The sequence below is a fragment of the Takifugu rubripes genome, chromosome 17 (genome assembly GCF_901000725.2).
Source record: "Takifugu rubripes chromosome 17, fTakRub1.2, whole genome shotgun sequence".
Lineage (NCBI taxonomy): Eukaryota > Metazoa > Chordata > Actinopteri > Tetraodontiformes > Tetraodontidae > Takifugu > Takifugu rubripes.
This window is the reverse complement of record NC_042301.1, coordinates 15,192,263-15,206,447: the sequence shown is the minus strand read 5'-3', so window position 1 is coordinate 15,206,447 and position 14,185 is coordinate 15,192,263. Positions and strand designations below refer to the sequence as shown.

General features: G+C 43.3%; 2 protein-coding genes across 4 annotated transcripts in view; one reads left to right on the top strand and one right to left on the bottom strand.

The window, feature by feature from the left end:
* The window catches only part of micu3a (mitochondrial calcium uptake family, member 3a), a 16,993-nt gene extending 13,953 nt beyond the window's left edge, over positions 1–3,040 (bottom strand). For 2 of the 3 annotated variants that reach the window (XM_003972573.3, XM_029850885.1), the window contains exons 1-2: positions 2,725–3,039; positions 169–316 (exon numbers count right to left, since the gene is read on the bottom strand). In XM_003972573.3, coding sequence (XP_003972622.1) covers positions 169–316; positions 2,725–2,964 — 388 coding nt within the window. In that variant the 5' untranslated portion in view covers positions 2,965–3,039. Of the gene's footprint in view, positions 1–168; positions 317–2,724 lie in introns of all 3 variants that reach the window. The other variant, XM_029850884.1, reaches the window with a different exon arrangement.
* A 3,123-nt stretch (positions 3,041–6,163) lies between these two features.
* LOC101070231 (fibroblast growth factor 20) lies at positions 6,164–7,995 on the top strand. The gene is made up of 3 exons (XM_003972500.2): positions 6,164–6,828; positions 7,451–7,554; positions 7,672–7,995. The coding sequence occupies exons 1-3, from the start codon at positions 6,513–6,515 to the stop codon at positions 7,915–7,917; spliced, it is 666 nt and encodes a 221-aa protein (XP_003972549.1). The 5' UTR covers positions 6,164–6,512; the 3' UTR covers positions 7,918–7,995.
* Positions 7,996–14,185: the final 6,190 nt, after the last annotated feature.

Genomic DNA, 14,185 nt, shown 5'->3' with positions numbered 1-14,185 from the left:
TTTAAACCTGGAGCTGCTGTGTGTTTTTTAACTTGATTACGTTAAAAAATAAACAAATAAGCTGCAGATTTTAAGCGGAGTGCAACATTTATATTAGAAATAGCAATCCTAAAAGAGTCAGGGATGCCCCATTGGTAGTAAAGTATGTTAAAAACAAGAGGAACATACTTCGTGGTTCACTCATGGTGACCGATTCAATAAAGTTCTGCGGAGTCATGTACAGCTGTCCTTCATACTCCACAGACGTAAACATGCGGAAACGATGCTCATGGGAGGACATTTTCACATCTCCATCCTCAAAGTCAGACAAGCGATCCTGCAGACATAAAACTTGACAATAGAATGAGCAGAAAACAGGGAGGACCAAATGTGACAGCAGGATACATCAGCTCAAAACGTTTACAGTACAAAACAGGAACACATTAAAGTGATACGAGAGGAGAGGTACACATAAGATTAATCAGTCTGGAAACTCCAGTCACATTTGGTCATTTTCCAGACAGCAGAATCTCAAGAATATCAGCTTTTGGATAGTTTTGAAGGTTTATATCATATCATTGGAATCCACTCTGTTTAGTTCTCTCAGCTTAAAACACAGAGCAGCACATTTGCAGCACAGAATGGACCCCAGGTCCACATCAATAGCTCATCACTACTTTTTGTATCATTCTCATCTCTTGCTAGCTGCATCTATGAGGAGCTGTGGGTTCGGCTTGATTAGCTGCAGCGAAGAATGTATTCAGATGGTAATTAACAGAGAGGTTTTCAACTTTAAACCTTTTTTCAGCCTCCCACTGGGGGCCCAGGACTCCAAGGATCTCTCTCGGCTCTGCTAGCATAATAATAAGCAGATATATTCATTCATAAAGCTTTGATGAAGTCAAGAAGAGGAGATGAGAGCACTGCTTCACAGGAATGAGCGTAATCAAGGGTACAAGCACAGCCGCTCCCAGCTTTGAGTGGCACTAATGAAGAGAGTTCATAAAGTTCTGCACAGTACTCATATTCTCTGATGCCACCGCGGCAAAGTGTGTAAAACTTACTATGCATTTTTACAAAAAAATACATCCGTGCCTTTTGCCTAGTCTGGATTATTTCCCATAGGAGACTACATTTCTTTCTTTTTCTTGAAATGGAGTCAAGTTTTGAACACAAAGGTCAACTTTTTGCACGACTTCAAGGATAATCTGTACTTCTTATTGCCCAATGCAAAAATTATTTTATTAGTACACATGGGTTATTTTTTCCCTACAATATTGATGTGCCCTGGGGACGAGTCTTCCAATTTTCTATAAAGCCCATTCCTGAAAAAGCTGACGGGCTACCTTCACTGGGTAACAGATGGCAGTTTATATCTTTCCCCACTGGAGTTATCACACTGCCAAACTGGGTAGCTGTGTCGCCAACATTCCCCAGTTAGGTGGTTGCCTGTCAGCTTTCGTGCAGGCTTTTATTTTTTGTTTACATCTAAAGTCATTTATCCATTTTTACCTCCGCCAAAAGGAGGTTATGCGACAGCCGGCGTTTGTTTGACCGTTAGCAAAATAACTCAAAAAGTGGTGAAGGAATTTTGATGAAATTTCCAGGAAGTGTTGCTAATGGGCTGAGGAAAAGATGATTATTTTGGTGGTGGTCAATATTCCAGAGGGACTTTGACCTTTGACCAAGAGGCCTTGATCATTTGTTTTTGTGTTTGCTAGACAAAATGGCTGCTTGGTCGACTAACATGATTGGATAAAAATTAATGAAAAGGAAAGTAGACAAAATCACGCTTCTGTTTGAGATTAGGAAAATTTACATTTGTTATTGGCAGTAATATAGTAGTAAAAGCAATAAAGCAACAGTACTTGATTAATCTTTGGCAAGAAAAAAATATCTGCTTTTCTACATTAATGAAACAAGAAATGTAAGATAGAAAATATCTATATAAGACAGACATGTTTCAGTCTATAATGTTTATCATAATTGGACTTGATAAGTTCAACTATGATAGCTTTTATGTTATCATGGTTGTTATCATAGTTATGTTAAATGTTATGTTATAACTGAGAGTGGAGATGCTGTGTGCTTAAGTGGGCACTAAACTTTTGGATCTTTCATCTGACACGTTATTTGATGTTTGTAAGGTTAGATAAGTAGATCAACACGATGATTTATCTTCACATTTACTATGTCTAACGAAAGGGTGGAACGTGTGGAGATTCCCACATATTTCTGACCCAAAACATCTGACACCCAATCAGTGAGTGAAGGAAAGAAATAAAAACGTCTGTCTTTTAGTGTAACAATAACTTTTTAAAAGTTCCTGCTGACTACAAACGTTCTCAACACAGATCCTTAACTTGCAAGACTGTTTTAGTTGCCCTCTGCCAACCTGACTGAAAGTAAACACCCTCTTGCGTCATTTCAGCACCAGCGCGAGCGGAGAGCGCCACTCCAGCATCTGCGCGCGCACGTCATCCCAGCAGCGAGCCAGCCAACTGTTTCCACTGGGTGTGCTGGGAATCAATGACAGACTTTATCCGTGACCACTGTGGCTGGAAATGGAAAAAAAAGGACCAGTCTGTCTGCTGCTTTGCGGCTCTGACCCATAGGCGGAGGGATTTGGGGGGAAAAAGCACTCTCTCTTCTCTCGCCTTCATCCAGTTTTATTTAAATATATTCCAGAGATATTGTTACAGGGAATACCATTATTATAAAACACATTTTTATGTCGTTTCCTACCTTCTCTTTGGCTTCAACTGCAGGGATGGACTGTAGAAGACCGTTGATGCTCTGCCTCCTCCTCTCTCTTCCGCTCGTCATACCGTTGTACAAGTAGAGCGCCGCGACGCCTCCCGCAGCCACGAACATCCCAGCAGCCACACACCTCCGCGCCTTTTCTCCACCGAGGAACTCGCTCTTCGCAGGGGACCTGAGGTTTATCTTGACGGCCAGCGCTGCCACTCTTCGGAAGGCCGCCATACTTGCTGCTGCGCCGCTGTGCAGCTGCGACGACGCTCGAACTTTGCGTTGGGCGCAGAACTATCGCGTTTCTTGGGATTCATCGCGAGACTCGACACGATCGCTCAGTGGCTCCGCTCCGCGCTGGGAACCAGTCAATTATAGACTGGAGTTAATAGTTTGACGGTTTTAGCCATTCACTTTGAAGAATAATCTACCTCTGCCGCTTGATAGTACGTAAATTTCAAACCACATTCCCAGATTTAGCCCTAACGTCAAGAAATGTGCTACTATTTTGCAGGATTGTTGTCATTTTCTATTGTCAAAAAGTGACGGCCTGGGTTTCAATCAATCGTTGATTTAAAACGTAAGGCAACATCAAGCAGGTTAAATAAAACATTAAATACAAGATGAACAAATAACACTGGTAAAATGCTCAGGGTGAACCTCTGGGGTGATTGTGGGATAGACAGGACTGCTGTACTCAGTGTGGTATTATATTATTATTATGATGATAGTAAATCAAGTGAAATGCGACACATTTAGAGTGCCATTTTGCAAGAGATGATATTAATTACGCCCGTGATTGGGGCAAAAAAAGGGATAGTAAACTGACTGCATGCAGCCTGCGGCATATGCAAAAGCTGGCAAATCGCATTCAAAACACGGTTTAAAAACACGTTCACCACATACATCGCTTCATCACAACAGCTGGACACACTGGTTTTCACAAGTGGAATGGATGGAGGTCATTTACGTTTCTCTGGATTTTCCAGGAGGGTCAGAATCAGATTTCCACATGTGAAGGGTGGGGTGAAGGGAGTCAGTGGAGAACAGATATCAAACGAATATCAAAGATCAACCCCCCATTTATGTCTTTATATGTGAGACTAATGCTCACCTGATGGGGCTTTCTGATGACTTTGATGATTGTAGAATAAAGGAGAGAAGAGTAATAGATGGGCCTGTCACCTGTTCACACATCAAGGATGGTGAATAAGCTCTAAGCCATATTTAACACAAAGGCTGAACACAGATCAAACAGTTGCTATCACAAATCTCATTGTTGACACGGAGCCATCGAAATATTCATTACTATATATTAAGCCCTTAATTAGTCGCTTTGATTTTTTTGTGTGTGTGTGGGGGATAACTATTATGATGACGAGTCACAACAGAAGCGCGCCTAATTGGCTAACAAGTGGAGGCTGAAAATGGTTCTAAACTGCACAGCAATAGCAAGTAACCACATTCATTTGAATTTAAATCAAATCAAATAATTTGAATTTTATTTTGTCTATCTCTTGAATTCTTTGAACTGTAATGGATTTTCAAGAGCAGTTTTAGAATGATTAAACTAAGAATATATGTAATTTTATGCTTTGCAAGCTGTGCTTTGATATTTGCATGTCAAGGACCCCTGGAGTTTCACACACCCCGCTCCATAAAAGCCTAGATTAATAACCTCCGGGCTACTTTTTCAGTTATTCCATTAACCGAGCTTTCGATTAGGTTGTAATTTCTTTTTCTCTCTCTCTTCCCGTGTGTAGGTGGCTTGGCTGAGGGGTGGGGGATAACCCTGGGGGCCTCTTCCTTCCTCTGTGCTATGGTTGGCTTCACACTCTCACTCCCAGCAAACCTATATGGAAGATATGTTTTAAAGCGAGCCATGTGACCCTGGGAACCGATTACTGGCACCTTGTAAACACGAGTCGAATCGTGGCATTGTAATTGACATCTTCATTTTAGCCAAATCGATATTCCAATGTATCTGGGTCTGAACGGGCTGCGGGGGAGTTTGATCGATTCAGTCTCCTTAAAAAGTTCCTTTTGCACGTCATAAATCCTGAAGCTATGGGGGGAAGCTGGAGAGCGTAGATATGAGGCAGGCACACCAGGCTGCACACCTGAGCACAGAGCTCAGTGGCAAAAACCAAACGGTTCACAAACGTTTCTCTCGGCATTTCTGTCCTCTGCTGCAAGAAACCGGGAGGGAAATGACCTTCATAAAGCGTCCGCACGCAAAACACCTCTGCACCTTTAACTCATTTATCAGCGCAACCCCCCTGGGAGGGGGCAGCTGTGTGCGCGCTCACGAGTCCGTGTGCCTTTTTGAATAGCTGCCAAAATCAATATGGGCCCGAACGGACCCCCTGCATGACTGGACAGATAAATGCACACTTTAAAACGGTCCTTGAATTATCGTGCTGGATGCGGACCGATGCCAAAAGGGATCAGGCTGTGATGAATTCAACAGAGAATTAAAAAAAAGAGCCTTCCAACTGATCATGGACGTTATCGGTTAACGTCCCATTGGGTGCCACCCTTCTCTGGTTGTTATAACTCAATTTCCCCGCAAGAGCTTTGAAGCATCTGCGTCTTTGATTCGTTTTTAAAGGCCACAATTAAGGCTATGTGGGCTCATGCACTGTTCAAAGCGTCGCGAAAAGATCACTGAGGGGATTGACAGTCAAGTGATGTCGTTTGCACAGGTGTGTGTGTGTGTGTGTGTGTGTGTGTGTGAGTGTGTGTGCTTGTGTGTGTGTGTGTGTGTGCGCGCGCGCGCGCGTTACATAAAACGGAGACAATAAATCAACAGTGGGGTGGGAAAATTACGCAAATGGGGGTTTCCTATCTCTCCGCACCTGAGTCATTTTTGAAATGGGGGCATGGGGTTGTCTAAGGGTTTCGAGCAGCGGCAGTTTCACACTCGTGATGTTGGACAGTAGCAGCACTCACTCTCTTAACCACCCTGGTTTGCTGAGTTGCGCCTATAATTCTAACAGTAGATAATTTCAGCTGCGCTCCCAGTGCAACTGTGAGGCGTTCTGGGGCAAAACTGGACACTGTATTGGTCTTTATTTCCACTCCAAACCCCAGCGTAGAGTTCTAGACCCTCAAACCACACGTGGAGTATTAAAATGATGCGCGGAAGAAGCATTGCTTCAATTTCGACGAAAATGATCAGCAAATGGGGGAAATGTGGCTGGTTTACATAAAGAGCAGCTCGGCACGCGTCTTCATAAGGTTACATATCTACGGTACTGCGAGTGGAGAGCAATTGCGCATATGCTTCGTGCTGCTGCTGGAGCCAAGCACAGTAGGATCTAAAGTAAATTGGAGAGAGAGAGAGAGAGAGAGAGAGAGAGAGAGAGAGAGAGAGAGAGAGAGAGCTGTGATGTATTGTAGGGGAGAGAGAGGGGGGATCGCGGGACTCCAGAGAAAAGGGGTGTATCCCGAGGAGAAGAGGAGAGAGGGAGCGGGTGAAGGAAAGGAGAAAGGGATAAATAGCAGGAGAGACGAGGTAGGAGGAACACTGACTGACGCGGGGGATTCTAGCAAACGTCACCATCAGAGATCAGCTCCAATTAAAAGGCTGCGTAATTACCGGCGCTGCTGGCGACTGCGCAAAAACGCTCATCTGCTCGGGATTTTCTCCCCTCGCTCGCGCTCAACTTTTCCTGTGCTCCGCTCCACGGATAGAGCCGCGCTCACCGGCCCGCACCGAACCTCCTGCTCATCATCTGGACCGCGACTAGTATCTGTAGTATAAACGGGATCGAGTTGTAATGGGGGCAGCGGCGGAGGTTGGGAGCTTCGCCAACGGACTTCTGGACAGCTTTGGCCCCGCGCACATTGGCTCTCATTTCGTTCTCACGCCAGTGGGGGCTGTGGACTACAACTCGATGGGACTGATGATGGGGGGCCACGGTCAGCAGCAGGAGCACCTAGTATCGTCGGAAAGGCTTTCCCGGAGCCTGGCAAACCTCAGCCATCTGAAGGGGATTCTGAGGCGACGCCAGCTCTACTGCAGGACCGGATTCCACCTGGAGATCCGTCCCGACGGCACTGTGCAGGGAACAAGGAAAGACCACAGCAGATTCGGTACATTAATAGAATTATTATTGGCATTTCCTATGCTTAGAGCAGGTCTAATGAAATGGACCTGCTGATGCTGGAGGTACAGTAGGGAAAAAATGGAAAGTTCAGCTGTCAGATCCTGAATAAAAGCAGCTCCACTAGTGCAGCATATATCTTGTGCATATAGCATCAAAATTATTGATATTGGGATACATACAGCTATACTGCTGCTGTTATCAAATTCCCAAGTGCCATATGCTCCTGTGTGCAGCTGCTACTCCTCCAGGGTACTGGTGGAGAGGGCTGACTGTAGATGTGTAAATATCAGCATATTGGACCCATCAAAAATCCCATATTTGTATGTTTTGCCATGGAGATTAGGTCGTAATCTTTGCTTTTCCAGGTTTATTCTTCTGTCTCTCGGATCAGAAATAGATTTGTCAGACATTTCCTTCAGCGCCGCGAGCCTCGCACCAATGCTGCTCCTGAATTCACACCGTTTGAGACTTTTACAAGCTGCGCTGTGTTTTATTGCCGAGTTCAGGCTCTGTTAATCTGCTCAATGAAAGTATTATGAATAGATGCTCGATGTTCCTCAAGCTTCACGTGTTTGTTAAGTGAATGTGTTGTATGTATTTGTGTGCAGGTATTCTGGAGTTCATTAGTCTGGCTGTGGGGCTGGTGAGCATCCGAGGAGTAGACAGTGGTCTATACCTCGCCATGAACAACAAGGGAGAACTGTATGGCTCGGTGAGTGTAATTGTTTCTTATTAAATGTATATGATTTTTTGAATGCCACAACCAGCATTTGGCATCTTTTGGCCTCCTGAATTTTACAAATTTCTCTGCTTTTCTCGCTCCCTATAGGAAAAGCTCTCTGCGGAATGTGTTTTTAGGGAGCAGTTTGAGGAAAACTGGTACAACACCTACTCGTCCAACATCTATCGGCATGGAGAAAAAGGCGCGTTTTACTTTGTTGCTCTCAACAAAGATGGGACATCTCGAGATGGCACAAGATCGAGGCGACACCAGAGGTTTACTCACTTCCTGCCAAGGCCTGTCGACCCGGATCGAGTACCGGAACTGTACAGGGACATACTGAGCCAGAGTTGAGATCGAGGGGGGTTACGCTGAAGCTCTGAAGCAACAGTCCCAATGTTGCCCTGGGAGAATTCATGTCCTGAAAAAAAAGAAAAAAAAGGGGGGTGGGTGGGGGGGAAACAGGACCAGAAGGAATGCATCCAAGAGTCTGTCCTTACTGCGTGCATGGTGGAAGTAAACAGACCCTCTCTGGAGCAGAAAAGTGGACTATGCAGCACCAAGAACCTGCAGGAGATGAGGCATCTTCCATGTGGACACAGGTTCAAATATTCTTGCCTGTCAAACGACCACTTTCTTGGACTATGCAGAGACTCTGGTGGCCAGGCATTATTATGCATTTCATTTGGATTCTTAGTGATTATATTCAGCTATCTGCTCGTCCAAACTGCATGTAAAATGGGACAGATGTCAATCATTAGGACTAGCAACAGCTGTTTTCTGTATATTCCAACCTCCGTACAATGGCTGCTACTTTAACAGGTGATGAAAAAAGAAAAAAAAAGTCATATTTCATTACTCAGCGTGGCTGGTTTACACAAACGATAGTTTTATGCACCAGAAGGCAGTCGTGTATGGTCTGCCTGACCATGGAAATGACAAGGATGGATTCACTTTGATCCAAAGATGCTGCTCAGAAAACTGACTTTTCTTTCCTTTTCTTTAAAAAAAAATGGATCCTGTGGCGTTTTATGCTGGCTTCTACTGTGGTGTCCTGTGATGGAGTACTGTGTGTGAAGGAAGTGGGAGCATCTGTCCAATGGGGACGCCTTGACAAACCTTTGGCAGAATTTATTCTTATTTATGAGTTTTTATTTCCTATGACATACAGTATATTTATTTCATATATTTATTTATTTTGAGAATATATTTTTGCAGGTATGAGATTAAATAAAAAAAGAAAAAGCCAGAAAAGACACACCGAGGGTTTTCTTCATTTCCTCTTCTTATTTGCAAATGCTAAATTTGTATGCATCACTCAAGCCTGTCAAAGGTTTTGCAGATCCTGTTTATTTTTAGAAGGATAAGTCCTAATGACGCGAATCTGAGGTTGACTGCACAAGACAAGGTTTTAAATTCAAATGGATCCGCTTTGAAAACAACACATTTTCGAACCCTGCTGATATAACACATATAACAAAATATATATCACAAAATCTTTTGTTTTGAGACGTTTTCTTGCTGTTTTCCAATATTTATTGTAAAGCCGTTTTTGAACACCCATCCAAATCCCACGTGACAAAATAGCAACACACTAGATGTTTCTAAGTGATGCTTCAGTCTTTTTTTAGGTTGTAAACCTTAATAGGAAGGTAGATCAGCCCTGTGTTACTCGCCAGACTAACAAAACAAAGCCTGAAATCGTGCAGGCAAAGAGACAATATACTCTTCCCTTGATGGACAACTGCAATTAGAGGAGTGATTGACAAGGCAGCAGCACTGCTACAGACTTTTACCCCCCTTTATTCTGGCGTTATTCTGCGTCTCGTGATTCTTCCCTTCTCACGACGCCTGACACTGACTTGACATCACTCGCTGAGGAATCAAAGAGGAACGAAAAAGACAACAAAATAAATCTCAGGTCAAGCAAAAATGAAGTAAGGGATCATTTCTGGCAAACAATTGCAAAAACAAAAATATTTCAAATTCAAAAGCCAGTTTTGATGCTACGTTTTGAATGTAATCAAGTGTACGCCTCTATGAACCCATGCCCGATGAAAGGATTAACAGCCTCAGCAGAATCCGGCTAATCTCTCACAGTACTGAAGCTCTCTTCAACATCTGGTCTGACATAATAGTTTTGTTCCGAGCTGTTTTATGTCTGCAGCTGCGTCGCACTTCAAGCAGCCGTTCCCATGTTCAGCGCCTGCATGCAGGCTCATCAGCTCGGCAACATGTTACAGATAAGATTACAGGATGCTGCGGCTTTACATCTGCCTAACTGGACAGGCAGGAGGGCGGCTTCATTGTGTCGATACTTAAAACAAGGGTTCCGCGTGTATCTAATCCTCTGATAAATGCACACGACGTAGAATGAGATTAATAGAACATCAGACAGCACCTGAGTACCAGCATGGGTGTTCTGTCTAGTGTTGAGAGGGAGAGAAAGACACCAACATGAAAGTTTATACGAAACAGGTGGGAAGATATAGAAGAAGAAATGGATGTAGGCTATGTGGGTTCTCAGTGTTGTCAACCTGTTGGGTTACAATCTTCCTTTGATGTGTGTGTTTGCAGGGAGGCGGAGGCATGTTTATGAGTCAAAAACGACGGCGTAGATTCATGTCAGTACAAAATCTCCTTCTCTTTTCTGCCCTCTGTGTGTGTGATCTCTAAATCTGTGTGAAGGTGAGCCAGGGGTTCTCCTGACTAGAGGGCTGTTTGATTATTGTGGATGAAGGTGTGAGTGTGTGTGTGCATGCTTGTGTGTGTTCTGTGGGGTTTTCCATGGATAGGTTGGATCTCCGTTGCGCTGCTCCATGCAGAGACGGTCACAGAAAGAAAACTCACTTCACGGATGATCTCATTCCGCTGAACCTGGTCTCAATTTGTGGCCCGAAAAGCAAAAAAAATGGAGCAATAAAATCTGTCTCTGCTTGTTTCCATTGTCAACAATGCTTTTATTGCCTTTTAATGCTTTTCTTTGTTGACAAATGAATTCTCAAAAAGACCTACCAAGTGCTGAAAAGCAATATTTGAGAAAAAAAAGGCTTTGGAAGACCCAAAAAAGAATGGATAAAACAAAGAAAGAAGCGTTTGAGGTTCTGACAGATAGGAATTGTCTTCAAAATGAACCCTGCATTGAAGACATTTCCAACTCTTCCAACCGCCGCCGCCTTTAAAGTGTGTGACTTCCACAGCGCAGGTGGAGAAGTCACTGATCTTTGCCGGTACACATCCACACAGGTGTTCTTCCTGCAGTCGTCAACACGCGCATGCATGCGCGTGCACGCTTAACAGAAGCATGCACTGTCTGTCATCACTTCTGTGCTTGAGATTAATGTTGCAGTGACTCAGCTGTGGTGAATTCAGACTAAAAATCTCCGTCCCAAATTCTTAGACATAGCAGGCAGCTATGAACTCATCTGAATTTTGGCAAACAGATGACTTAACCTAGATAAACCCATGTTAGACACACACACACACACACACACACACACACGCACACACACACACACACACACACACACACACACACACACACACACACACACAAGCACACACACAAGCACTTGGAATTTCCAAAGATTGTAATAATTCAGGTGTATTGGCGTCCAGCATTAGAAATCTATGGACTAAAAGGAGTAAATCTGCACTTCAATCCTGGTTGAAACCCTCCTGATCATGTGGACTGAGTCTCAGCTTCCTATTTCCCACAGCTATTATTCCCTTTTTAATAGCTAAATATGGCCTTAATTCACTCTGTGGGAAGAACTTTGATGAGGTGGCTGCTCATGCTAAATGATTATGCTTGTATATCATTTTAACCTCCACCAGGGAGGTTAGGTTTAGGGTTAACTACCTATATTTGCTATACTACTGTCATATGAGAGAAAGAAACCTTGCTTGGCAAAGGTCTGCGCTCTCTGAGGGCTCATTTTTCTAAATAATAATGGCAAGATGGTAATACTGGGTAAAGAAGAATGCTATAACAAGAAAGGTTAGCATTTTTTTTGGTAGACATTTCATTCTTTCCAATGTTGAAAGCCCTAAGATGCAAGGTCAGAGTGCGGTTTGACCTCCAAAACCCAAAGCGTGTTTGACCTCAACTGGAATCAGTACATCCTTGTTGATGTTTTTACCTTATTTGGAAAACCCAAATCCCTCAAGGCATTCCAAACCTGCTCTGTTTGGATATTTAAACGTGGAATGATCATCCACACAATGACTGAATTCTTAACATTGACATCCAAAATTTAACCTTGTCAGATTTATTCCACAAGACTTGCTTGACCTATTGTTTTCCTGATTAAGCTTGTGACCCTTTCACCTCCAAAACTACGCCATCGCGTACAAAAGGACTTGATTTTAACAAAACAGCAGCCTCAGATCAATATCACACAAAAATGTTCCTTATCCATTTAAAATAAGACATCATCACTATCATACTGTTATTTCCATAGATTATATAAAACAGGAACAAGTATTTTAAAAAACAAATCTATATAAATGCCTCCATAGTAGTGAACTGACGCCATCACGCATGATTACCTTCACCGACATCTTAAGCTATAATTTGTGAGGTTGCTACAATCTGCAGCTGTAGGTCGTCACTTTAGGTCCAGACAGAAATATTCCTGAGTGACTGTGAGCTGTGAGAACATTGCCTACTGCTGCATGTCTGTGAACTCTAATCCAACAAACTGGACTTCCTGAGCCTCAAACGTGCCCGGGCTCGGAATGGAGTGTTTAATGCGAGAGCACCTCGCGTCCCTAGCTCAGGTTTTTGCACTTAAATGTCAACAAGACGTTACAAACCCGATTACCTTCCTGCCCTGTTAATGCAGACATCCGTCTCTTAACCAGCATTAACTGCGACTCTTGTACGGTGCAGAAGGAAGTGTTAAAAGGTCAGAAAGAGCCGAGAAGAAGAGTCCAGTCACATCAAATGCCAGGCGAGCTTGTCTGAATCTCCCTGCTGTTTTCTCCTGGTCTCTGTCAATGGAAAACTGGTACCTGACATTGCTGATGAAAGATCCGCAGCGGCGCGCATATTTTCAACCCTGTTATCATCGACAGTTCCAAAGCAGCCATGGCAGACGTGTCGAGCAGAAGGCACGGCGCAGATTTCATGTCAAATACCCGTCTAACCACTGTCTTCAGTTCACATCCACAAACCACAAATTACCCACAACATGGAATAAAACTGGGCAGGGAAGTAATTTTCTAGTAAATCTCTTCCTTTGATCATTAGAATCACCACATATTTGTCTTTCCAAGTTTACAAAGGTCGATTCTATCAAAACCCATTTACTTTAGTGTCTTTTATTAAGACTTCGACACAGAATAAGACAATAAAAGACAATCTGACAACTGAAATTAACTAATTTGTTCAGTAAGCTTATGATTAGAAAAATGTGGGCATTGCGGTGTTTTTTTCCCTCACTGTACATTTATAAAAAGAGATGCAAACAACGCCAGTTTGGTTTCATTCACTGAAATGTATAATTACAGTTTTTAGCTCGTAGCATTAATTAAATTAATAGATTTTGTTGACAAAATGATTTTCCTGAGGGCCACATAATGCGTGTTTTGGCTTCACCTGCAAGTGCGAACGCACAACAAACTCTTTTAATCTGCCGGTGCAGGTTGTTCTCCTCCCTGCAGCTTTACAGGATGAAATCTCTGATCTCTGATCTGATTAATCTGCACACAGCGTAAATCCATTAACAAGTAATTACTGTGGCTCCTGTGAGCCGGCCTTCCTTTTATACACCTTTGACAACATTATACAGTGCACACTGTTTCTTCACTATTCCTCCGAAACATCTGGTCAAATACATCTGGGTCGGGCATATTAATGACAACGGCAAAGAGGTTTGTTGCGTGTGTGAGTGGACTCACTGTTATAAATCATGAAAACACAACAAGTCATTCATCGATCGGCATCTTTGAATATAATCTGCTCTGTGTGGTCACCATGTTCACCCAAAGCTGTGTTTTTATCCACAGGTTGTCTAACAGCATCACTCTCTGGGAGTAACACACACACACACACACACACACACATAGTGGAAGTAATTAAAGCAAGTGGAGCTAAATTGAAGTATATTGGACTCATCGTTCACACGCTCCTGCTCTGTCGATAGATCACTCTCCAAGTGCTATCGACCAATGCGCAAACTCTCCCCATCTGCAGAACGTTCTTATATGCAGTGTGTGTGTGTGTGTGTGTGTGCGCGCATGTGTGCAAGTGTATAAGATGGAGAGGCGGCCCAAGGCAAAGAGGACACGACAACAGAAAGGCAGAGAAAATCAAACCGATGCGCAACGAAAGCCATTATTTGTTGTCTGGTCCTGTAATCTGTAATCTTCATTTTCCCACCCTTCAGTTTAGCCAGTTAATCCACAAAACATCTTCTATTCTCACCAAATCCTCCCCCCCCCCCATTTATCCTGTTGCAGCACTAATGATTTTTAACTAACTGAGGGTCTTGAATTTCCCCCACATCACTAGATTAGTGGATCAATAGAACAGTGTTTGCATGTTGATGGTGTGTGTGTGTGTGTGTGTGTGTGTGTGTGCATTCATTTGACATACTAATTAAATATACATAGTGTG